This window comes from Crassostrea angulata, chromosome 3 (assembly GCF_025612915.1).
Source record: "Crassostrea angulata isolate pt1a10 chromosome 3, ASM2561291v2, whole genome shotgun sequence".
NCBI lineage: Eukaryota > Metazoa > Mollusca > Bivalvia > Ostreida > Ostreidae > Magallana > Magallana angulata.
This window is the reverse complement of record NC_069113.1, coordinates 3651510-3677839: the sequence shown is the minus strand read 5'-3', so window position 1 is coordinate 3677839 and position 26330 is coordinate 3651510. Positions and strand designations below refer to the sequence as shown.

At 35.4% G+C, this 26330-nt stretch overlaps 1 protein-coding gene across 2 annotated transcripts in view; it reads right to left on the bottom strand.

The window, feature by feature from the left end:
• The window catches only part of LOC128175489 (gephyrin-like), a 35731-nt gene that overhangs the window by 8351 nt on the left and 1050 nt on the right, over positions 1-26330 (bottom strand). The window contains exons 2-15 of one of the 2 annotated variants that reach the window (XM_052841126.1): positions 26053-26131; positions 25522-25672; positions 25013-25107; positions 24794-24860; positions 24430-24552; positions 12366-12570; positions 12121-12252; positions 11260-11352; positions 10990-11045; positions 6743-6921; positions 6240-6393; positions 5942-6063; positions 5424-5511; positions 4701-4771 (exon numbers count right to left, since the gene is read on the bottom strand). In XM_052841126.1, the coding sequence (XP_052697086.1) occupies positions 4701-4771; positions 5424-5511; positions 5942-6063; positions 6240-6393; positions 6743-6921; positions 10990-11045; positions 11260-11352; positions 12121-12252; positions 12366-12570; positions 24430-24552; positions 24794-24860; positions 25013-25107; positions 25522-25672; positions 26053-26131 (1615 nt within the window). Of the gene's footprint in view, positions 1-4700; positions 4772-5423; positions 5512-5941; positions 6064-6239; positions 6394-6742; positions 6922-10989; positions 11046-11259; positions 11353-12120; positions 12253-12365; positions 12571-19502; positions 21269-21402; positions 22736-24429; positions 24553-24793; positions 24861-25012; positions 25108-25521; positions 25673-26052; positions 26132-26330 lie in introns of those variants that run through there. The other variant, XM_052841125.1, reaches the window with a different exon arrangement.

Below are 26330 nucleotides of genomic sequence, written 5' to 3'. Positions count from 1 at the left end.
AGAATTTTAAAAGCAGTTCGTTTGAAAGTGGGCTACTTTTATAGAGTAAAACTTTGAATTCTTTTAACATCATTTCACAAGTCATTGGTTATTAGTGAAATTGATGGGTTTTTTTTATGTATCTTAATGTCAACGACCTAATTTTTTTTTATCAGGTGCGCACTTATGTTTTGAGAAGGAAAAATAAAAAACGAAGTGCTGCATTTGATATTCACTGATTGTTGAAGGAAAACAGAGAGGCAGTATCTGGATAATTAGGCTATCTGCCTCTGCATAAGTTACACAACAATTAAGCCTTGATCGTGAGAACGCCGAAATCATAAAGAATCTGGATCCATCAACAATTTTTTTTTCAACAACGGCATGCTTTGCTTGTTATCAGATCCCAGCGACTGCACGGACAGATGCACTGTTGTTCCTGCAGCGTTCACGGTCAGCGATACAGCTCTGTGGTCGGAGATCCGATCGAAGAAAATATTATGTTTACACGTAGATCTAAGGTATAAGTCACTCAGTGCACAGACAACATTTGAAATAGGAATTAACAGCCTTACAGCTTCTTTGTCTGTTTTGAAAAACATCGTTAATGATGTGGAACGGAACCGCAGTACGGCGCTGTAGGTCTTCGGCAAGATGAAGAGCGTATTCTAATGGCAAACAGGAGCCAGCAATGTTTTCTTCATTTCTCCGTCCATTTGTATTCAAACACAGGTGATTGAGTCACGGTTACATTAAAGACTTTTGCATGTGTGAGGTAAAACTACCTGATTGGATGGACGTGGAACAAAATCTGGTGTTCTAGTAATTGCTTAAGATGGTAGGGGACAATTCGATGTCAGTGCAGGCGATAATACTAGTGAACTATATTATTTATAATCTAATATTTGCATTGTTAATTGTCTTTGTCTCTGATAACATTGCGAATCCATTTTGAAGCCTATAGCCCAATAATTTCATAGAAGATGAAAGATACAAAATGGGCGTGTCTTATAGCATAACCGAAAAACGGTATCGGTTGCGCCGCGTAGTAATACAAAACATGTGCTACATAAAAAAAATGGTGGTTTTAAAATGTTGTTTTTAAAAAAGTGTCCAAATTGGAAATGATATAAATTAAAGTAATTAGGAATCATTATTTGAATATTATGAGGTAATGATTTCGGACGGAGCGTAATCAAATCTATCATATCGCCCTTCGGGCTTTATTGGATTTGACGACGCCCCGACCAAAATTATCACCTCATAATACTAAAAGAATGATTTCTTATTCCTTACATCATCTGATCGTTTTTAAAATTTCGCTGATGAACATTTTTTATGTGGAATGAAACAAATATCTATATATAGTCAAAGCTAAATTTTAGTTTGTATTTCGAAAGACAGTATTCGGCGGAACATGGATGCCTCCTTCATATAGAAAACTATACTGAATTTTTTCATAATCTAACTTTATTTTACAGGTTATTTATTTATATTTACATTCTACTGTGTTTTTCCATTAAATTCTGTGATCTTCAAATGCCTCTAAATGCAACAAGTAGTCAAAGGTCAAATTGACGAGTTTTATTATGACGTCACAAACGTTGAACGCTGTAAACTGCAACGTCACAAGCGAAAATCAAAGTTCACGCTTGTGGCTGTTACTGTGGCTCTTCCATTAATATTAACTTACTCTTAGGATAAGATAGGAATTTTAAGGTATGAATCACATTTGCAGACAAGGCAAGAAGTTAAAAAATGTAAATATAAGCATTAAATCATGATTTTTTGAAGTATACACTCTCATAACTGCAGCGGTGTGTTCATACAAATTGTCATAACGCGCTAACGCGCGTTACTCAATTTGTATGCACACACTGCTGCAGTTATGAGAGTGAATACTTCAAAAAATCATGATTCAATGCTATATTATAATCTTATTGTGCATGGCTATATGACTGGAAATTTATCTTTATACGTCTTAATTTTAAAAACGTTTTTAACCATATACATGTATTTCTTAAAACTTATCTTGGGAATTAGAATATAAAACAATGACTTCATAGCATAAGGTTTATTGCGATTTCCAGCTTAATAGTTACAGATATGCAGTTTTTAATACTTTTCATTAAATTTGAGCAGTAGCAGAGCTTTCTCGGCATCTATTGTTGTATCGGCATATATATAATGGAGGTGTTATTGAACTAAAGAAAGGTGGAAGAATCCGCTTGGTCAGCAAATAGCACAAGCGTTTATATAGCATAGTGTTATCACATTTGTAGTTGTTTTACATCGTTAATCTTAATCTTTACATTTTAACAATGTTGATTCAATAATATGCATGCTGATGAAGAGCTTTGGCGAAGGTTTACTGTTCATGTACTCCTTTTTATTATTAAGTTAACAGTTTTTAATGTGTTTTTCGCGACATCACTATTGATTGTATTCTTTGCGTGAATCAAAATAAATTGAGTAACACAAGCTAATCTTTGCTATGTTTGGAATAGATGGATATGCAAAATAGTAATTTCGTCATAACACATAAAACACACTAATGACAATATTAATAACAAATTCTTGGAATCTTTTGCCCATTGGAGAGGTATGTACATGAACTAAGCTGTTCGCAAAATTTAAATACTTGCTGAAGAATTTTATTTTTCTGCTGTTAGGGGGCGTTTCTTGCTCATTTTCCTCAGGAGTTAGGAACATTATAAATATCAGTTAAATACTTTTTTGTTGAAATTCGGTGCATTGAAGCCCATCGTACGCTCAAAATAAATAAAGAGGCGTTCCGAAAATCATTACCGGTGGCGTTTCAATTCCCTCCGTATGTAGGAATTTGCGAGCTGATGCTGAAATGACTGGTACGGCAGAAGGCTCGTGCTGTTTCCCACTCCTTCCAACAGTGAGGGCAAACCGGGTATTTGCCGTACAATCAAAGGTTCGGTGCACTTACAGCAAAAACGAACACGATCTGCATCTTAACAGGTGTTTACGTGAAAAGTGCGTGTTTTTATTTGAAACATGTTTGTAAATAAAATACTACTTAAAATACTCTTTATTTGCTCTTCCTTTTGTATAAAACGGAAGTTATCACTGAAAATTGTAATACCACAATAAACGGACACTTTTATCCCAGTAAATAAAAACAATCTAGTGAAGGGTTCTACTTCGCAACAAGAAATCTACGTCAAATTCGCGTCAAACAGAAGTTTTAAAGTAGCTTGATGTTTTCACAGAAAAATAACTTATAATAACATCGCAACATGAAAAATTTAAAACGCATATTAATAATAATAAAGATACTTTTATTATTAGGGGAAGGTGGATTTTGCCTGTTGGTCAGTTCGTCTCAAGTTATTCTAATGTCTATCATATATACATGGCATTTAAAAGGATAAAAAAAGAAATTCCCTAAAAATCTGTCTTTATCATTGAACAAAGATTATCCGAAATTTGACAAAAAGTAGCTACATATAATACAATGTACAGTCTGGTCAAATACTGTTTAAGTGCTCACTAAATCGTCTTCGAGAATGCAAATGATTTAAAGCCGATGATTACGATCCATGTATTGATATTCCGACATTGTTTAACGTGGTGTTTCTACTGATAGCCAGGGCAACGACCCGACACGTATGTTCTTTTGCAGATTTCGATACATCGACGTGTGATAAACTTTATTATGAAAACAAACTCTACGCATCTTACATGTTTGTCAAAGATAATCGGCAGATAGACCTGGAAATGCGAGCGCTCCGCCTCTATGGCTGACAACAAACGCCGCTAATATAATCTAATTAGGCGCCGGTTGAAAAAGTCAAAATCACTTTTGCACTGGCTCCTTCCATGACCACGCCCTTACATCCCTGGTACTCTGTAATACTTAGTTCAGTTTACGGCAAGCCATTAAGTGTCAACGGACGACAACTAAGTCAGGTGGGCTTGCTGACGTCATCAAATCGTGAAATACGTTCCTACGCCCCAAAATATCTTTAAACTTAATTTCAAAGACGTCATAATCGACCTGTCAACGATATATTTGAAATCAGCAGCTGTCAAGTTAGTTATGAAATGTCTTATATGAAGACAGGATCAAACAAGAGGTTTGAACCATTTTGGTCATTATTAGTGAATGAGTCGTAGAACGATAAATGGATTATTAATGGATATTTATCAGATTTTCATAAATAATAACATCATAAATACACTCAATTCACGTCTACCTGCGTAACCCGCGTCTGTTTTCTTTTTCAGGATGAATTCTGTATCAATTTGTCAAAGATAAAAACAACCTCAGCACAGGAATAAGTCTTATTATTGAGATTCTTAATGCAACAACAGACATCTGTAATCGCAACGTTTAGTGCTATGCTCTTTTGGCATTTCCGGTGGAGCGCCATCAAGCGGATATAGAATAACATTGATTTTTTTTTACCAAAATGTAACTACAACATTTTATTTCATTTATTGTTTAATGAAATAAGATGAAATTTCCACAGACCCACACATTCTTTCAATGAGATCCAGAAGAAAGCTATCTAATTGAATAATCGATAATTTGACAGCTATCTAATTGAATAATCGATAATTTGACAACTACATGTACATGTATAAATACCATTTTAATAAATATTCCTTGATTTAAATCAATTAATTAGAAATGCAAGGCACAATAATAATCCATTTCCAAAGCAAATACATTAGCTATGTCTTACCCTGGCTTCATGAAGACTCGCCCGAACTTCAGATCTGCATTCAGGTCAGTTAGGACGTGTTTTAGCAGATCCTTAATCAAAATAAAATAGTTTTAATCAAAACAAACACATGCCGTAAATTACTTTTAAACACATGAATATAATTATTATCATCTTCATACAAAAAAAAAAATATCTATAAAGCAATCGTGCACATCGTTTTTAAAAGTGGAGGGCTGGGTGGCCTACTAGTATCTGAAATATTGACAAGCAAATCAATTACTTTGCAAAATCAATCTTGAATTAATTTAACTGGTAATTTTTGCATATCTTATGTCCGCATTCAATTTGTCCAGAGACAAGAGATCAGTTTTGTATCATTAGCAGTTAGTAAATAACCTTTAGCCTTACATTTGAATTAGTCTACATTAGCCAGATACGACTATGCGCGCATTTGGACGTTGATCACACCTTTTTTTTATCGACATTTTACGATTCATAAACATCTTACATTTGAAATATGACATGTATCTGTTGTGAATCAAGATATTTAAATGACTTTTGAATATCCGAATCATTTTTAGTTTGGTCCCCTTTTTAGCTCAGTAAGGACAATAGTAACCTAAGATCAACATAATTAGTCTCAAAACGGTTGTATTTACCACAATTTTTGAGAACTAAAGAACAAAGAAAATACATTATTTTAACAATTAGTCCCATTTAAAGTCTTAAAACTGTAAGTACCTTGTCACCCATGGATACCCCACCGGATGTCACAATGACGTCACATTTACGTAACGATTCTGTCAGTTTTGTAAGTAATGCCTCTACTCTGTAATATGAAGCACAGAACCAAATATGAATTGATTTCAGACAGTCATTCATGCATCTGAATTTTTGAAGTTTTATTCTAGAAATAAAAGAGAAAACAAGCGACAAAATAATTCCCAGATGAAGTAAAATATTACCGTAACCACCCCTTTTTTATCATACAATATCATTAGTTAAATTTTGCATTGTTAATATAAAACTTTCGACATATACTTGTTCAAATAACATACTCTTGTTGTATTTCATCTAATGAAAAATGCGAGCAAACACATATATGAGAACAATTTATTTTCTTTTATTTTTAAAAAATCCACCGGAAATATACCCTGTATATCAATCAATCGAAAAATCATATTCAAAATCTTTTTCATACTTCATCATCCCTGTCACTTGTATGTATGTTGTATGTATGCTTGTATGTGACCACTTACGTGTCGTCTGCTACACCAAGGTCCACGACGGGGAATCCATGCTCCAGGAGCTGGGCTATCAGTGTAGTCCTGTTACTGTCCCTAATCTTACCCTCCTGTAGGGCCTCATCAGGTTCTACCAACTGTCAGACAGGAACACACAATTACCAGATTATCAATGTGGAAAACGTTTATTGACAATGTTTGCTGATATTGTTTCACTTTTTCCGAATTCAAAATAATCAAAGAAAGAGAAGCAAATGAAAACACAACGTAAACACCCGCAGAAAAACCAAAGAAGATCAATTTGATGTGATACCTCATTTCCGGTTGACATTACTCCTACAACAGGAAGTCTATAACACGTGACTCTGGCTGCTCCTACTGTTGCCAGAATGCCTAGCTCTGAAGGACCAATCTTTTGGGATTTCTCTAAAACCTTCTCTCCTTTGGCAATATCTGAACCAACGGGCCTGCAAAAATAAATGTATTTCAATAACATCATATTCAATGACGTATATGACAAAGCAGATTTTTAAATCTATGAATATCATAATTTATATTTTCTACATTGGTTATGAAATTGAATTTAAACAGTGACGATGTTGCTAATAAAACATATGGGTGTTAGGTCTGGTTATTTCCCGGGCGAGTAATTTTTAATAAACAGAAATTTTGCAATTTTACAAAGTGGTTTCGCGCTAGGTTAAGTAACGCTAGCTAGCCATCAGGTCACGTGGTTACGGCTCTCTCCCAGCTGCAGTTGTCTATTCAGGGACAACTTTTCTATCTCTGCTATAGCTCTATCAATAAGAAGCGTACCGGATGTCCTGTCCTCGTTTTGGCGCCACCATGATCTTAATTTCCACTTCCGTTCGGCCATCGTCTTCTTCTCTGACGAGAATAGTGTCCTCCACTTGTACGACGGAATCGGCCCCGACTGGAAGTGGTGCCCCCGTGTTGATGCGTACACAAAATCCAGATGTCACAACGCCCTTTGGCTGCAACAAATGTAGACAAAAAAACTACAAAAATCGGTCCATTTCCTTGGGTCTAAACAACCGCGAGTATAACAAGAATTATTTTTTTTTCATTGTACTTAATTATATTTATTTTAAACAATGCATGACAGTGTAACATCCTGTTGAGGTTGATCTTTTGATTTCATTCATTCTTTCCAAAATAAAATTAGTGTTTGTTTGGAATTGTCCCCAGCCTCATTGAAATACCCCCGCTGATGAAATTTTATTCGCAAAAAATAATAAACATTAGTGGAGATTTAATTAGTTAAATTTCAAGTTTAAAAAATAATCAAAGTACTGCAGTACTGAAAGCCGGGCTCTTTTGGTGTGTCTTTATGCATATTGTATAGTAAAGACTAAAAGTGTCACAGAACGACCAAATTTTGTAAGCGGCTATAAACAAAAATATGTTTGTCTAATAGAAAGAAGTTCAACAGTTACTGCCTTGAATTTTGCAACAAGCGTTATTTATTCAATCCCCATTTCTTAAATGCGCAGCAAAGTAGTTCATAGAAATTCATGCGCATTGTATGTGTCCAAAATGCATAGTCTTGTTTTTAAAGCACGTTATTAATAAGATTACTAAAAAAGATTCTCTCGAAATTAAAAAAAAGAAGAAACAAACTGCAAACACATTTGACAAAACGTGGCTCTCTGTGTAACTATTTGGTATAGCGGAAGCTTGACGCTGTTTGGTTTTTTGTTTACTTTTGAAGTTGTGCTATTTATAGTAACATTGGCGATTTGCCTGCCTACAGCCAGGACTCTGCTTTCAGCAGAGCCCGGCCAAAAAAAAATTCCCCCCCCCCTTCCTGGGTCTAGAAACATCCAGGCGGCAATTCCAAACAAATGTCTTTTAACGATGGCCTGATCAGAAACTTTGCTTGTGAACTGTAATCTTTTAATATATACATGTAAATCATGACCTCTTGCTCTTCATGATCATCTATTCAATAGGATTTTCTTTATTCCCATGGTTTTGGATCAATAAATTTCTGTCTACTCAATCTATATGAACTTGTAAAAACTGTGTAAGTAAATAAGTATATTCATGGAGATTTACTTAAATAGTATTCTCCTTTAGCCTATAAAAAACCTTGACCTGGACAATCTGATATTTCCAAATAATGTACAATCTTTGTACAATTCACGTTTTCGCTAAAGAAATTATAAACTGAATTATAAATTGATATAATACATATAAATCAAAATAACAATATAACAAGTTAGGCAGCATGATAGATGAACTGTTGTGTAATTAACTCAGCCCCCTCATTATTGACCTTTTGTTTATCTATATTTTAGTATTGTTTCTGAGTTGTAGACTGTTTGACAAGGGTTGACCGTTTTACACTTTCAATCAATGGAAGCAACACGCCCGATTGTTGCGTACTAAAGAACTCATGAATTTTTTATTTAGGGGTGAACAGCGCCGTGAGAATAAGATGTTTATCTGCCCACTAAACGGAAAGCACTTGGGTCGTCAGGAAAACCGGCCAAGATCTAAGGACGAAAAAGAACGCACCGGCAATCTCTGTGAGAGAGAAACTTGTTGTTCCGTAAAGTAAACGGAACGCACCGCAAATACTACGTCAGTCGGGCCTAAAATTCCATTCATAAATTGACACAAGACCCAGTGGGACCAAGCTCCTGCGCTACCCTCCATCAACCCATAATTGCTCAATCTACTGAATAATTCAACAGCATATGTTGCCTATCTCTCTATAGGTCTCCGCAATTTACATAAGAAACAATGGGAAACACGGTTTTCCGTATAATTGGTAAATTTATTTCTCCATTGTCGTAAAATTTATCATTATACGACGGGATTCCTCCTACCTTTATTAATATTAAATATGATTAAAAACAATTAATTCACAATTTTGACTCGGCGTCCAATAAGTATATTAAAATTTCAAATATGCCAAAACCTACACATGATTCAAAATTTGTTAATGAAGAAGGGGAAAAACTTCGACGGAATGGAAAATTTTGGGGCGGAATGGAGATAAATTGCATTTCTGATTCAAAAGTGTGTCTCTAAGGAAAGACTAATTGTCGTGCTTCGTCCGTTCCAAAACAGCAAACAGGGCCATAAAGTGCCCGAGTGATCGAACGGTGCTCAGTTTAATGTGAAGGTGTTTGAATAAGCGCGCGGGATGCGACGGTGACTGATAGACCCTTTAGTCCCAAGGCACGTTACGATAAACCAAAATCAGTCATACACTTGTACAAATCAACATCGCTCTCACTCAATTCATTTCATTATGGAATCTTACTAGTTTTAGAGTCGGACAATTTTGCGCATTGTCATTTATTATTTTAGGTTATGTCAATTAGGTATCAAGAAAACGTATACTATGCATTTTAAAATCTTAACCAAATAAAATTTGTAGAGCACATATTGACAGGGAGGAAGTGGATCAGGCATCAGGCAGGGAAAAGACTAGTGCCTTCTTTTGCGCTATCATCACAAACGGTGGAATAAGAGTTACATCAGATAAAGATATATAACGACATAGACGGTACAGGCACAAGCTGTCAGGGTAGCACTGGTAACATGTAAATAACTGCAGTGATAACCACAACACATTGTTTACACATTTACTTTATTTCCGGTTATTCACAACATATAACACTTTTCTTATTGAATAGACATTTACTTGTCTAATCCTGCTGAAATTAAAAAACTTAACACTCATCTTATTTCATTGTCTACATTTTTAAATATCGCGGAAATACCTAACTCCCTACCACTAAATTACCAACCATGCGGCAAAACACAACTACGCTGCTTACATTAATACTGCGGTTATGCATAACTAAAGACATAAACAACCTTTGACTGAGTAATATTTTGAAATGAGTTACCGCAGAACATCTTTAACATTAACCTTCCATTACTTACCATTAACATACCACTGATCCAGTTATCTTACGCATTATCTCTTCACTACATAATTATGAAAACTGTGCTAATTGTACGTAAAATACAGTATAAATAAACATTTTATTCCTTATCAACTTACAATTGACAAATTTGTGCTTTAAAATTATTTAAAACGATTTAATCCAATTTATAAATAAATATAACTAAACATAAACCCATGCGTACTACATGTATATAATAACGAACTAATGTCCAAACCACATCATGCAATAACTTACCATTAACCAATTCGTATCATTTAACAATTAGCAATTCCATTATACAATAACTTACCACTAAAACCAGTTCGTTTACCAGTTTGTATTACACAATAAAATACCACTACAACCAGTCTGTATTACACAAAAACTAACCACTATAACCAATTTTTATAACGTAATTTCTAACCATTACAACCTGTTTGTATTACACAATAACTTACCCCTATAACCACTTTGTATTGCACAATAACCTACCATTACAACCAATTTGTATTACACAATTTCTAACCATTACAACCTGTTTGTATTACACAATAACTTACCATTATAACCACTTTGTATTGCACAATAACCTACCACTATAACTAGTTTGTATTACACAATTTCTAACCATTACAACCTGTTTGTATTACACAATAACTTACCACTATAACCACTTTGTATTGCACAATAACCTACCACTATAACCAGTGTGTATTACACAAGTTCTAACCATTACAACCTGTTTGTATTACACAATAACTTACCACTATAACTTGTATTGCACAATAACCTACCACTATAACCAGTTTGTATTACACAAGTTCTAACCATTACAACCTGTTTTTGTTACACAATAACCTACCACTATAACCAGTTTATATTACACAATTTCTAACCATTACAACCTGTCTGTATTACACAATAACTTACCACTATAACCACTTTGTATTGCACAATAACCTACCACTATAACCAGTTTGGATTAAACAATTTCTAACCATTACAACCTGTTTTTGTTACACAATAACTTACCACTTTAACCAGTTTGTATTACACAATAACTTATCATCACAAACAGTTCATATTATACAAGTACTAACCACTATAATTAGTTTGCATTATACAATAACTTACCACTGAGCCCGCCGTGGAATCTCCAAGAACCAGTCTGTTTCCAGCACCATCAGCGGCTAACATTTAATAAATATATAAAAAATTACACATACAATTTTTCTTTCAAAAAATTCAATAAAAATGATAATGGATATAGACTAAGAAAAGATTATTTTATGTAATGCATTTCTTGTTCAACAATTCGGTGACATTCCATTTGAAATCGAGGTCTTTGATAGAAGTGAATGAATGGCCGAACTCCTTGATTAATTAGTGATGTTATACACATACCTATTACTGCATAGCCATCTTTGACTGAGGCAGGAAACGGAGGTAGTGGATCAATCGCATGGACGTCATCAGCAAGAAATCTACACAAGCACTCTGAAAAAATAAAACAGATTATACTTTTGACTGCAGAGATTCAAATCTGATATTACTATACAAGACTGTTTACGTCAATCGGCCACTCAGTAAAATATTTCGCAGAATACAATTTTTGAAACCGACTATAAAACTTAGGAGAGCGACAAATAATGGCGAAACTTATTTAGTAATAAAATAATTGCATTTTATCTACAAATAAGCATAGACTTTCAAAGATACGATCAGACAAATACTGTAAATGAAATATGAAACATTTTCGGAGCTGTTATTTTATGTACTCATTTGTATATTTGTGAAGTTAAGAACCTCCTCCTCCAATCTACTAATATGCTTAGGAATTGTTGTTTCTTTTCCTTCTATTCCTCATTTAGATTGTCTTCGTACAGTGTAACTTAATCAAAATTGGCGTCCATGAAGAACGTATTATTGAGCACTTCTTAATTTGATTTCTACAATCAAATATTATATTGATACAATCAATCGTTTGAGAAGTATTGCCAAAAATAGACTTCTTTTAAAGATATTTGCTTCGCCTCTCTTTCAGAATCTCTGATTATGTCTTCGATATTATCAAGAACCAAATGACACAAAACACCCTAAAATACTCTCTCTCTCTCTCTCTCTCTCTCTCTCTCTCTCTCTCTCTCTCTCTCTCTCTCTCTCTCTCTCTCTCTCTCTCTCTCTCTCTTTTTGAGTCTCTGAAACTCGTTATGTTGTTATAAAAAGTGTCAAGGCAAATTTCTTAAAATCTTATCGTAAAACAACCTCGCAATCCAATTTCCTCTGCGCCCAAGGGTTGCGCATGCTCCAATACTATTTTAAGTGCTTCGTCAACACTGATCATTGGGTATGTGGATTTCCGTGGCCGATAGGCAACTCGGCTTATGTCGTGATTGCCTATACCAAGAAAATAAAATGCAGTTGAATTATGAGTTACTGACTTTTTTGACAATTTACACACAATTTTTTTAAATTTTGTTTTGGAGGTATAGACTGGTTTTGCTACTAGCCATGATGGTGGTGATGATGGCGATCGTGGTCATGGCCATGTTTGTTTTCTCCATGGTGATGGTGTTTGTATTGATGCTCGCCATGGTGATGATGGTGCCCATGGTGATGCTGGCCGTGGTCGCCGAGATATCTTCCCTCGGGGAAATCGTGATGGTGACCTGGATGACGGCCATGATCTTTCTGAGCGGCGTGGCCTGATTTGAACTAAAATTAAATAAGTCGGTAAGAGATGTAATCATTCACAGGAAGATTCAACATCCAAACCTAAATACATAAACCAAACACGGAAGAACTGATACCACACATGCACTCGTGTAAAAATATTAGGCAGTAGTACCGTAAAAATTATACATATTATGTTGTTTAATAATGTCAGATATTCTAAAAATCCATAAAGTGTATCCCGCCCCGAAAATATGCCATGAATCATAACTACTAACTGCAGTAAAGGTGTTATCATAATTTGATCATCAAAAAATTCTTTTATATTTATATTTATATATAATAAACTTTTTGGTTGTCTTTATTTCTAAAGCAAAATATTCTAACTTTTTTGGTCACACTAACAGTACAATTACATTTGAGAAAGGCTCATAGTTAAAAAAAACAATAAAGAATTGTTTGAAATTTATAAGCATTACAATCATCAGCCTGTATAACAACACCGTTGTAAAGCAATGGCTTCGACAGAGAGACTTACGTATAATGTGACAGTTTGATAAATCGGAATATGTTAAATCACTTTGCAACATAATCAAAAGGCAATAGAAAACGACTAAAACCTAGGATAATTCAGAACAAGAGCCCCATGGGCCAATTCGCTCACCCGAGCAACAATAGCCATAACTTCGATCAAAACTGCATTACGATATTCCCACTTTCCCACTTTTGTACATATATAAACATCAAGCCCCTGTCGTCGTTTCCATTTTCGAGAAACTGTTGAGAAGATTTTAAAATATTGTCCTTCATTTATTCCTTTGATCATTTCCACTTGCATGAAGGCATATCCCTTTAACAAGTTTGAATCCCCTTCACCTACAGGGATGTTTGCCAAGTTGAGTTGAACTTGGTCCAATGGTTCTTGAGAAGAAAACGACAGAAATCTAAAAAGTTTATAGACGGACGGACAGACGGACAAAAAGTGATCACTTTAGAACACTTGGGCTTTCAGCTAAAGCCACGGGACATAAACGTTAGACGAGCTCACTTTTAATCTTAGTCTCACTTTTCCACTTTATGTTCCTTTTGTAAAAGTGTGACTGAGATCAAAGGTGAGATCGTCTAACATTAGCCTCTGTGCCAGATGAGCTAAAAGTGTATGTACAAGATTAATATAATCAATGAAGAGGGGGTGTAAGGTTTTTCTGACGCTCAAGAAATGATCAATGTCCTCATGTATTATCTACAAGGTAAAAAGTTCTACATAAAATGCAAGTCGGTAATATTTTCAGTGGTTATTTATTTAAAAATAGCACTTAACATTAAGAGCAGCCAAGAGAACACAAATATGAAGAATTCTGTTTCAGATGTCAGCTTTATTATTCATGAATATGATAAAGTCAAACACAGTTTGTGTACCTGATTCGCCTCAGTGTAATTATTAGGCGGAATGTCCTTTGTCAAAATGAGCTTTAAGCAGTAGAACATGCCGTGCATTTCCAATCGTCATAGCAAAGCAGATTATTACTTACTTCTCTCAGTATGAAATCTATAGAAATCAAATTTACATGTCATACTAAATAAGTATCTGTTCCGACTGAATTTCCAAAATTGAATTTACCTTTCTTTAACAGCATATCTTTTAAGATAACAGATTTTGAAACCTTGTTAAATATCATTGCGCACCTTTTACCACACGTCAATCTCTAATTGACGTATTACTTAGATTGGGCTAAGGAGAGAGAGCGTGTGGTCTGGTCAGTGGTTATACACATGCCTCCTATGACCTTAACCTTAGACCTTAAAACTTGATACAAGGTCAATGCACACCCTTTACCTAAAGCCACTTATAGGGGTAAAATCATGAGGTAAGTCGGGCCGCTAAGGAAAAGCAAACTCCGGACAAATGATATCAGACAAACAGACGAACAGATTGATAACTAGAGGGCGGGACACTAATAAACACCTGAAATCAAATACCTTAGTCCTTGATATACCCTCTACTATATAATAGCCTTGCTATTAAATCATTTGAATTATTTTACATGTATGTTAATCTATCTACGTCAATATTCTATTGACGTCATTTACAAACTTTAAAATTGTACCATACCGTTGGTTACCCAAAATATAACTGTTACAACAAATGAACAGCAATTGCTGAGTATATCACTAACCGGCAAACAGAAGCGTTCTTTAAATTAACCAATGAAAATTCATAAAATCATATACATGTAGAACAAGCCACAACTAAACTAATGGATAAGTTAATTTGGTATGAAAAAGATCTTCATAATTGTTTAACAAACATATGGAAGGATTTGGGTCAAAAAATATTGTTTCAAAAATCGATGGTAAATGTGATTTAGTAGCACTGTATCGATGGTTTACTGTTTAAAGTCCTTTCCAGATTCGTTCACTCACACTATAGATCTTCAAAATGATGCCTGGAAAGAGACGTAATTGAAACATTTCCTCTGTACCAATGACAGCGCATGCGATATTGACCCAGCGACTATTAAAATATAAAGAATAAATCTAGATTTTTTTTTGTTGAGTTAAAAATTGACAAAAAATTATGCTTTTACCTTCATAAAATTGATTAAGTAATGCAAAGAGTTTATACACAGCACTACTGATAAATCCTTGGTCATAAACACGTCTGAGATCGCAGAAGAAAGTTCTTATTCATTTTCGAGTCTCTTTGCTTGACGAAACTTTCAGGAATAGTTTGCATGATTCATAAAATGTGAAAACTTAAAGAGGCATGGATGTCCCAAACAAGAATACTGATTCCAACGTAATACAAAGCACGATTTTTTCTATATAAGATGGGCACCATTTTACTGAAATAACTCAGTTTTATCAATGGGAATAAAGTACAAAGGGCATGCTAATTTGTCTATCAGACGATTGCAAAGCCGTACAAGATGGCGAAGGATCTCTAACTAAAGAGGCCAGGATTAGATCCCCATCAGCGAGGTCCATTAACTGATCACTGAACGTATTTACGACTACTACGAATTAAGCAGAGGAAGGGCAGCAAGTCTGATACACGCAAACCCGCGTAGAGCGTGGGTTAATCCCCGTCCCGACAGGTCAACGGGTGCACTGAGTCAGGGGAAGAGAACCAGGGACCCAAGGGAACCATTGCTTGTGAAGGCCGGGCAAAGAAACCTTACACAACGAAAGATCTATCAACAACATAATCGACATTCGCAAAAATCAAACTGGAAAGACATAAAGTACACTGAAAAATGTTACATAAACACTGTAGGGTTTAATGAGCGAACCACAGATGAACGAGAGTAAGATAACGCGAATGTTAATCATGACTTGCATCTAGAAACTTATATTGATGTAGTTTGGAATACTTTTTGCACATCATATCACTCATTCAGTAAGAATTCAGATATGCTAATGGGTAAATTTAATTTGTTGTACCAAATATAACATGAATACCAACTGACATTCTCAAACTTAAACTTATGGAACTGCGACATATTTCTGTTAATCAAAAGATTTTTTTTTAAAGTTTTGATTACTTAAAAATGAAAATGCATTGTATGTATGGCGGGGAGGGGGATGAAAAATTGCACGGTATTAAACTGCAATATTCATGTATCATCTGTCAGCCCTCTCGTTTATTAACTTTATACAGGTTTTACAATAAGTTATTTTTTAATTGTGCAAGAACAAATCAAAGAAATTTAATAGTGTTTCATAATTCCTGGCATGTCTGATTAAAAAATTGTTTTCAATCAAAAAGTAGCATCGTCGACCCCCGTGGTTTGAACTTTCTTATTGTAACATAATAACAAAGGATTTGACATAAGGTGTATGACTTTTGTAGTCCTCTCTCTACAGTAAATGACAAACAATTTTTTCACATGCAAACAAAATGACATATATATATATATATATATATATATATATATATATATATATATATATATATATATATATATATATATATATATAAAGATTCAAAATAGTTTACATACTATAAAGTACGGTTTCCGTTAGAACATTTTCATACCTATGCAAATACGCAGTAAAACTTTATTGGATTTTTGTTTTTGTAATAACAAATGTGAACTAGGAAAGCAAGCGTTCATTTAAATCATTACTAAGTCTGTCATCTCCCCATAGCAAAATATGCTTATTAACAACAATTTAATCGACCTTTCTCAGTGGCATTTCTATTACGCTAAGAATTTTTACAGTACAGAGATTATGATTTCAGCATGCATTCGGAAAAGAGATTGTATATAATGAAAATAAAATTCAAATGACTAGAGAAACTCTTTCAGGAGTTTTCCAGGGGCTTTATTTATTAAACATTCCTTTTTACACTTAAAATTATAAATGCTTTTTAGTTGTTTTTTATGAGTAAATGGCGACATCTAGAGTTTGAAATAACAATATGAAACAAAATTTTGATGAATGTTCATAAATGGAAAAGAACGTAATACCACAAGGGGAACGGCAAAATTGTCTGTTTATTGTCTCCTATCAGCGATTTAATCAAGGGTGTAAAAGCAAGAAACTTTTACTTGGAACCACTGTGTGGTTGAAGTTTTCTCTCCCCCATAGCACTCAATTTCCGCTGCATTTTACAAAGCTCATTTTTCCAGAACTTTTTTTTTTTATAAATGAACCTAAATCTAATGCGCTTAAAGGTTGATTCTGCAGAGACGCCGATTTTGTCCTAGGAGTAATGATGACTTTGCACGAGCTACACTAATTTGATTAGAGAGAAATCACATCTCTTTCTCCAAGAGTCTGTCTTATTACTGCGTGGTGTTGGCATGGAAAATACAGAACAAAATATACATCAATCTTCTTAAATAGTTTGTATCACCAAAATACCAGCATGAAAATTATGAAACAACGGCCATATATTGTTTTATTTCAATTCGGTAATATCCACGCAATTCATTATGTTAGCTTAAAAAGTTCTTTAAAAAAGAATGCTTTCTAATAAAGAATTTAATGTGTAAAGAAAAAATGCATGTCTTTCAAGGGACAGACAATATCCCGACACCTCACTGATATAGTGTTCAATAAGGGTCAAAGGTCAAACACTGAAGTCATTCACAAGGACCGATCCCAAGGACTTTTAATTATAAAGTACTCGACCTTATAAGACAACGATGAGCACGGTGTTTGAGACACAATCCCTAACCGTCATAATGTGTGAAAATTTGCAAAATCCACATTAATTTGTGTGCTACACAGGAGAAACGCCTCGCACCTATTAAAATATAATGAAAAGTGTTACCACCTGTTACATGTAATTACTTTCTTCAAAATAAATTACACAAACTGGAAACTGTCAACCAAACTTAGTTCAATTCAATTTATGGTCCCTCAATTATAAAACGTAATGGACTACAAGTGATATAAAATACAGTATAGATTCTAATGAGTAGATGGTGAGAAGACAGAAAAGAAAACAATAATATCAATGAACATCATCACAATTTAACGGTATGAATGCACGGCAGCTAGACCTCATATCTAGGAATTTATCTAATCATTCAGTTCTTTGCAATTCTCCACTTACATTGACTTGTAAACATTTGGTTTTGCATAATAAAGATGATTCTTAATTCCGTTATTTTTCATGTGAAATTATCCTTTCAAATGAAATGAACTCGTTTTCCACACGATTTTGATCCCACATAACAAAACCTCTGACTTCTACATACAGTATTGTGTCTGCTATTTTCAATAGTCTAAAAGAGTAAAAAAGTTCTGATTCTTTTATTTCACATCTTTTTATCGTTATAGGTAATCGAACTCTTTAGAAATATACAGAAATTGTCTATTTACTGTTGGTATACAACACGCTTTAGTATCCGTGTATAAGATGACATTTCGTTTTATTATTCTTTCATGTTAAATACTGAAATCTGATTTGTTTAGACGCAGTTGATAATCCGTTCTATTACCCTCAGCGTTAGCAACACACTTGGCAACGGGTACACAACAAATTGTTACGTGCACGTAAATTATGCGCGTACGGTTCGCAGCAGAATTCACGTCATTTCTATATAAAAGCAGTCTAATAATAAGACATTCAGTATAATAAAATAAATAGTGCCTGTTTGGGAGGATAACAGTTGAAATTAACACCCCTCGAAAACCATTGTCAACCTCCGCTTCGCGTCGGTTGACAATGGTTTTCTCGGGTGTCAGTTTCAACTGTTACCCTCCCTAACAGGCACTATTTATATATCATTATACTTCTATATTAAATTCTGAAATCGGATTGTTTAAGACGCAGTTGATAATCCGTTCTATTACCCTCAGCGTTAGCAACACACTTGGCAACGGGTAATACAACAAATTGTAACATGCGCGTAAATTATGCGCGAACGGTTCGCCGTAAAATTCACGTCATTTCTATATGAAGCAGTAAAATTGTCTCTAATATTAAGACCTTCAGTATTATAATAAAATAAATAGGGCCTGTTTAGGAGGATAACAGTTGATATTGACACCCCTCGAAAACCATTGTCAACCTCCTCTTCGCGTCTGTTGACAATGGTTTTCTCAGGGTGTCGCGTCGGTTGACAATGGTTTTCTCGGGATGTCAATTTCAACTGTTACCCTCCCAAACAGGCACTATTTATATAGTGTTAGCTGTTACCAAGTGTGTTGCTAACGCATAGGGTAATAGAACGGATTATCAACTGCGTCTTAACCAATCAGATTTCAGTATTTAACATGAAAGTATAATAACAATAAATGTGCATCCACCCATCTACACTGCGGTAAGAAGGGTAACTCTAACAATATAACAGTACGTTTCTGTTGTTTCTGTATTGGTATTTTCTTTAACTGTGACCTATCAATTCTTAACCTCCTCGTATGCATCTTCCAGTATTTTGCCAGGAATTGGTGTAACATCACGAATGAACTCTTATATTGAGAATCATTTTTAAAATCATTAACACAACACGGTATGAAGAATCAGATGCGATTTATTCACCGGAAAACGTACAAATTATATCACATTTATCATAATAAATTGATGGTGTATAAATTATGGCACAGAGGTGTATATATAGATTACGAACGGCGAGCTCAACCCAGTAAGACGCCACACCGGGACTGCAAGCTGGTGCGTTCACTGAGTCTAATGCAGAGTCACTGTCATCAGTCATTAACGATCATTGCTACATCATTGTAAAGGAGACAGACACGTGTAAACATGTAAACATAACTAAAAATAAAAACATTAAACACGTACAACACAGGAAACTATCTCTCTTCTTGTTGAAATGATTTTCACCAGGCTAGTAAGGTACGAGAAGTTCTAAGTATAAACCGGGAATGTATTTATCAAAATAAATACCACATAAGAGAGGTAGCTTGGTGTCTTTTTCTGAATGACAATTTAGAATTTTCAATCTGGGCTGACAATTGACGAATAAGAGTCCTTGGCTGGTTTTTGGTCAGACTAACACAGTGAAGTTTGTTATACAAGTCAGAAAACTCTCAGTACTATCATTTGGACTTTCAACCTTAAAGTTCTCCTTAAGTTTCACCCCAAACATTGGAAACGATCGAGTAACATGCAATATACCTGAAAATGTTCTCTATAAAAGTACAACTACTTTTAACCAGCATTAACAGGGGATATCTGGTATAAGCAATTGAAATCCTATATTTCCTTTTAATAAAATTTGAACACGAACCATGTGATAAGAATATAACCTGCCTACGTTTTACAAACTGCCTACGGTAGATGCGATGATAAAAGTCACTGCCGCTAACCTGTTTTTCGTCCTCATTTTGTAATATGCACAAGGTGTTTAAGGAGTTAAGTTTATGACCCGCGAGGCTTGTATTATCCATGAAGGCACGGCAATAAAATCATCAGATTTAGGTAATATTAGGAAGGCAATATAACCTTACAATGTGTTCTGTCTTTAACTACTCCAAACTAACCAAAAAAAAAAAAACATTGCATGTTCTAAGATAATCGAGATGCATAGGATGCAAAATAAGTAAACCATACTCGCACACATCAACATTACAGTTTTCAAACACACAGACATGCATTCAGCTGTTAAAATACAAATAAAAATATATAAGAGCTGAGAATAATGACACTTAATATAAGTAAGACTAGCATCGGTTTCAATAATATCAACTCATCACAGATCAAAGGTCGGCAATCTTGGGATTGCTGCATCACTTCCGGTTGACTCCGATATCCACTCAATTATCTTCAGGTTCGCTGCTTCGGCGTCAGTAAGTGGCTCGGGTAGCAAGCTTGGCGAAAAAATTAAACTTGGAGTAGAGCTTTCCGGAAAGCCTGCCAACGAATCGTCATTGGTTCTGTTCCCGCTTAAAGAATCGGAGGTGACAGCATTGGCCGTCTGTAAGCTTATATCAACTACATTAACTTCCGTTTTCGGATCATTACTTGCGATACACAAATAAGATGACTGATGAATGAGCTCATTTTCCGCCTGTTGAGCCGGTTGGTTAATGTCGGTGCGGTTCTGGGGTCTGATTTGTCTGGATTCCTTGTGTTCCTCTGCCCCTAGATCTGCATTGAGCGACTTCTCATCTGAATTGGGCGGGTGCCATACCGTTCCCTTGGGAACGTGGAGCCCCGTGATCTGTACTCGCCATTTAGTGAGGTCACTGAGGTAGAGCTTAAATATCAGCATTACCTTACAATTGTGTCGGTCCTGTTTGTGCTCCATGCCTTGGCATCCTGAAAAAATAATAATGAATTTCTATACAATCATCAATAATTACAATGATATATATTATTATATCAGTGGTTGATATGAAAACATTACAGAACAAAACAGATAAATAACTCATATTACATAATCATAAACCTACCTGAGATACACTTGCCACGCCCTCCACACTTCCGTATACAGTTGCCGTGCCCTGGACACCACATGTACCAGCTTACGACATACTCATCACGCACAAACTTCCGGTCTATCATGGATTTCCGTGCCCGACCTTCCTCCGTGTACTCAAAGTAGTCGTCAACGCGGTTCCGCCCCTGGTCCTGTGTGCCTCGTTTCCATGTCAACCTCCCACTGTCTTTTACGGATTTTTGACGGCACAATGTGACATAGTTTTTCTTAATGGCCCTTTTACCTTTGTTCAGATAGATGCCCTGTATCAATGGATGATCTTTTAAGAAATCGTGAACTTTCAATCCCACTTCAACAAAGTTAACTTCACCAAACATTGACGTTTTGTGCAGTTTGGCGCCAAGAAACCCGCACCTTTCGTCCAAACGCTTGCGGATTCTTCGTGCCTGAGCGAAACTTTTTTTGACCTTCTTGCCTGCTGGTGGACTCATCAACTTGGCCTCCTTGTCAAAATCGTACACATTATCATCGTTCGCGTTGCTCGACGGAGTATCATTGTCATCGAATGTGACGTCGACATCGCTGTCTTCTGCATATGGAATCGTCGACTCCCCATCAGAATGATCTTTTGTAGACGAGATATCTATGTCTTCATCAGAATCAGATTCAAAATTCATATGAAGCTTCTCTATGGGTTCAAAGCACGATGATATGTCTTTACCCATAATTCTTTGGGCTACATTTCCGGGATCTTCTGAGGCTGCATTCTTCGGTAGAGCAAACGAGGGTGGAACTGGCCTCTCTAACATGGTGATGCTAGCGTCCCGATTTCCGGTTTTCCCGTTAACTAAACTGGCTGTCGGACTTTCTACACGTATACTTTGAACACTTGGGGGTCCAGCGGTAAGAAACTCGTCATTTGTCAAATCCGGAAGACTTCCAGATAAATCTAAACTTTTCAAAGAACCAAGAGATGAAAGGGGGCGCTCGGGCAGAGTAATTTGCGGGTTATTTGTTTCCGGTTGTTGGTCCTGTTTTACTCGGTTTTGGTCTTTCTCTTCCGTCGCAGAACCCTCGGTAGTCGCCGTCTCCATAGCAAAAACATTACGGCTTAAGTCTTCAGCGGGGGCGTACGAGTCGCGCTGATTGGATAGCTCCGTGGTCAATGTGTCCTCTCTGTCCAGCCGGATAACCGAGATCGTCTTGGACCTGGGAGAGTAATGAAGTTTTCTTTTGGGGCGGTTTCGGTAAAATGGCGTTTTCCGAATTTTATGGAGGACGTGGCTATCCAAGTATTTTTCCACCTCTCGCCGACAAATACCAATTGTTTTGCCTTTCTCCTGCACCTAAGTAAATTCAAAACTACACATTAGTAATAATTATCCTAATCTTTACTTCTTTCAAAATATTTCAAGCATTTCAAAATTGGTAAAAAAAAAATCATCACTACATTTTCTTTAGTTTTTTTTCAGCATTTTTCATATTGTAGCAAAGAAATGAATAAATGAGAAAATTTGCGGTTTTGGTGAATTGGTATTTGTCAGCCTTGGTGGGATAATGAAACCACACACATTGGACCTCAGGGTAGATGACAGATATCTACAAACTGAAGCTAAGATTTTCGATCAAATTATGCAAATACTAGCAGAGATTTCTTACTTTATGGCCTTGACTTTGGTTAAAAAATGTGGTATCGCTGAAACCAGGTCTAAGTTTGTGTCTGCAGGAAAATAGGGCATAAACATATTATAACTGATATAACAACAAATAATCCGTCAGAACCTTACAACAAGGGTCAGTAGTTTACTGGTATAAAACATGTGACTTTAAGCAGGTGCTTTGCCCTTGAGCCAATAATCACGTCATCGCCTATATTTACGCGAGAATTCGGATTTCGTAAGTACCTCAAGGAAAGCTAACCTTGGGTTCTACAGTACAAAGACTGTACTGTGCGAGTACTTTTAAAGACTATTCTGTACATATACATCATGTACTTAAGGCTGAACTGTACCAGCAGTCACTGAGTAAGACGGAGCTGTGTTATGTACATGTACATCTGAACATAAGACTGTCTTAACAGAAAACCTTCATAAACAAAGTAAAATAGGAGGTACCTGTATAGGTACATATAAAATTAGGTTTCACATTTAGATGTTTAATAGGTACAGGAATCTAATCTTTAACATTCAAAGCTGAATCGTCACTGGGTAAACCACATTGAATCAGTCCCAGAACACTGAGGTTTTTTTTCATTCTTATTTTATTTGTTGCGATTGCTTTGTGTAATGTGGGAGGTGGTGTCTGCTTTTTTTTTCTTTTCTTTTTTTTTTTGGGGGGGGGGGGTGAAGGGTGGGGGTGGGGTTAGGGATTGAACCGGTATTGTTATAAAAATTAAGAATTCTCAGATTTTATAGACTTTTTCCATATCTTATTACGTATTTTTTCCTTGATATGGAGTAGAAGATGGGAGGTAAAAAAAAAAAGCCCAGACAAATAAAATCCACACACAAAGCATTATTTGACCATCTGTGACCTTTACAGACTCACCAAACAAATTAAGAAACTTTCATGCATGAAGTTTTCTGCATGTGTAAATCTAATCTAATGAAGTATGAATGGCTATGCAAAAGACATAATTTTGGGTTTCCTGCTAATCTAATCAGTAAGTCTAGCGTCTAACATTAAATACTGGTGTCCATTCATAATTCATCACACATGAACTTAGAGAAAATAAGTGTCAGAAGATAATGACTACAACTTATCACAAACAATGAATATATTACTCTTTAGGCTAATGTTTTCTTCACCAGGTGATTGCAGAATGCTGTTTTACCCTCATTTTATAAGTTCTTCTCTTTTAAATTGATTTACTTCTTTGTGTATCATAGCACAATATTGACAAAAATAAGAATGCCATTGTGCATCCATTAAGCATCTTCATGAAGAAATTTTAGTTTCTGTACAAGTTAGATTAAAACACCTATTGTTCAGGGGTTTTACAGCTTAAGTTTTTATAACTGAGTTAGGTAATTCCACTTACTGAGGTAGGTATTTCCACGCCTCTCGACTGCAAGGATGAATGGGTAGTCTGAATTTCCTCCGTCTTGTCTTTCAAAAGATCAATAGCATGCGGGATTCCTGGACAGACAAATCTCAAACACTCCTTAAATTTAAAATATGACCAAGTTTTTCTTTGTTTTATCTCCATCATCTTCTAGCAAAACAATAATTTATTGCAGCGTACAAAAAATTATAATAAAGATTCCAAGTTCCTTAAATAAATGATATAATATTACGTTACTGTATAAAAACTTCTGTAACTGTTCCTGTAAATGAAACCTGATGGTCTGTCAAATCATTTAAATGATAGCCACATAAAATGTTGAAGGTCACGCATGACTTACCTCAGAGGCCTTGACACTGCCGGGTAAGTTGATGATGAGGGTACGTCCACGTATCCCACACACCAACCTGACAACAACCAACACTAGAATTTTCTCTGTTTTTATGAATGTCAACCGACACCCCATGAAAATCTATCAAATACTTTCATTTTTTTCATATTTTAGTTTTTTTTTATGATTCATGTACCAGTCTCCTTAACAGCGTATCTCCCAACTTACCTCGATAACATGGCCAGAGGTGTGACCTCCAAGGATTGTTTAAGCATTGCCAAGGTCATTCCGAGGGCTTCCTTCTCAAGGACAGCCTTAGTGGCCTACAAGGAACAGAATATCACTAAGGAAGATAACCTTGTTTTTAATCAATATTCCATCATGTAGTAGGGGAATTGCAAACTTCATCATCATCTATCATGTAAATTTTATCGATTATGATATCAAATGAGTGCATATATATCTATTGATGAGTGTGTATATTTTATCTGCATTATTTATCTATGTGTCTTATACTTATTGTTGTACATATGTTTTAAACAGGACCACAATGTAAACTTGTACTTTGTCACTAACTGTGCTATCCTGTCTAAATAAAAGACTTTATTATAGAGGACTTTGAGACTTAATGGTTTTATTTTAAGCTCAAAGAACTGCTAAGAGAAGTTGAGACAGCCAAGACTTCAAATAACTAGATAGGATGACAGAGTCAAGTAATTGTGGATGTCCTGCTGTACCTCCGGGGTGACATCCCTGGGTGAGAAGCCGGTACCTCCTGTCGTCAGAATGAGGCTCAGTCCTCGCTGGTCACTCCACTCAACCAGCGTAGATTTAATTTGATCACCTTCATCTGGAACGATTTTGGTGACCACCACATTTCCCTGCAGTCTATAAATTATAAAGACTTTTACAGATCTATGTGAATTAAAGAATATGACTCATGTCTTTGTATGAAAATCTTTATAGTGAAAAAAGAATACAGCCTTATTGTAATTTGTTCATGTTCTGAAAAGCAGGGGGTGCTTGTAAATTTGTTTTAATGTAATGTGTTATTTTTTTTTGGAGGGGGGGGGGTGTTTGTACAACGTACAAAAGACTTTGGGGTTTCACATTGTTTTAGATTTTGGTGGGCTGTTTTGTTGTTGTTGTTTTGGTTTTTTTTTTAATAAAAATCCTTTGGAATATATTGCTAATTAACTACCAGCAGTAGTAGAATGGTACATGTATGCTAATAACAGGTTACAGACTATCACATGCACATTACTTACATGCGTTTGTCCTGAATCAATGTATACAGGTTTTTACTGCTCTCATCAATGGCCTCATTTCTGAAGCATCTGTCACTCACTGAAAAAAAAATCAGACTAAAATATTAACTGGTACCAAGAAATCTATTAGTTAATCATTATACATTTGATATGTTAAATCAGATCATGTAATAAAATATCAATCACCATGCTCTCTATCATGCTAAGGATTGGGCCTATGCCTAACTAATTTTAAAAAAAGGCCAGACATTTACCTCTAATATCACCCGAACATTCCA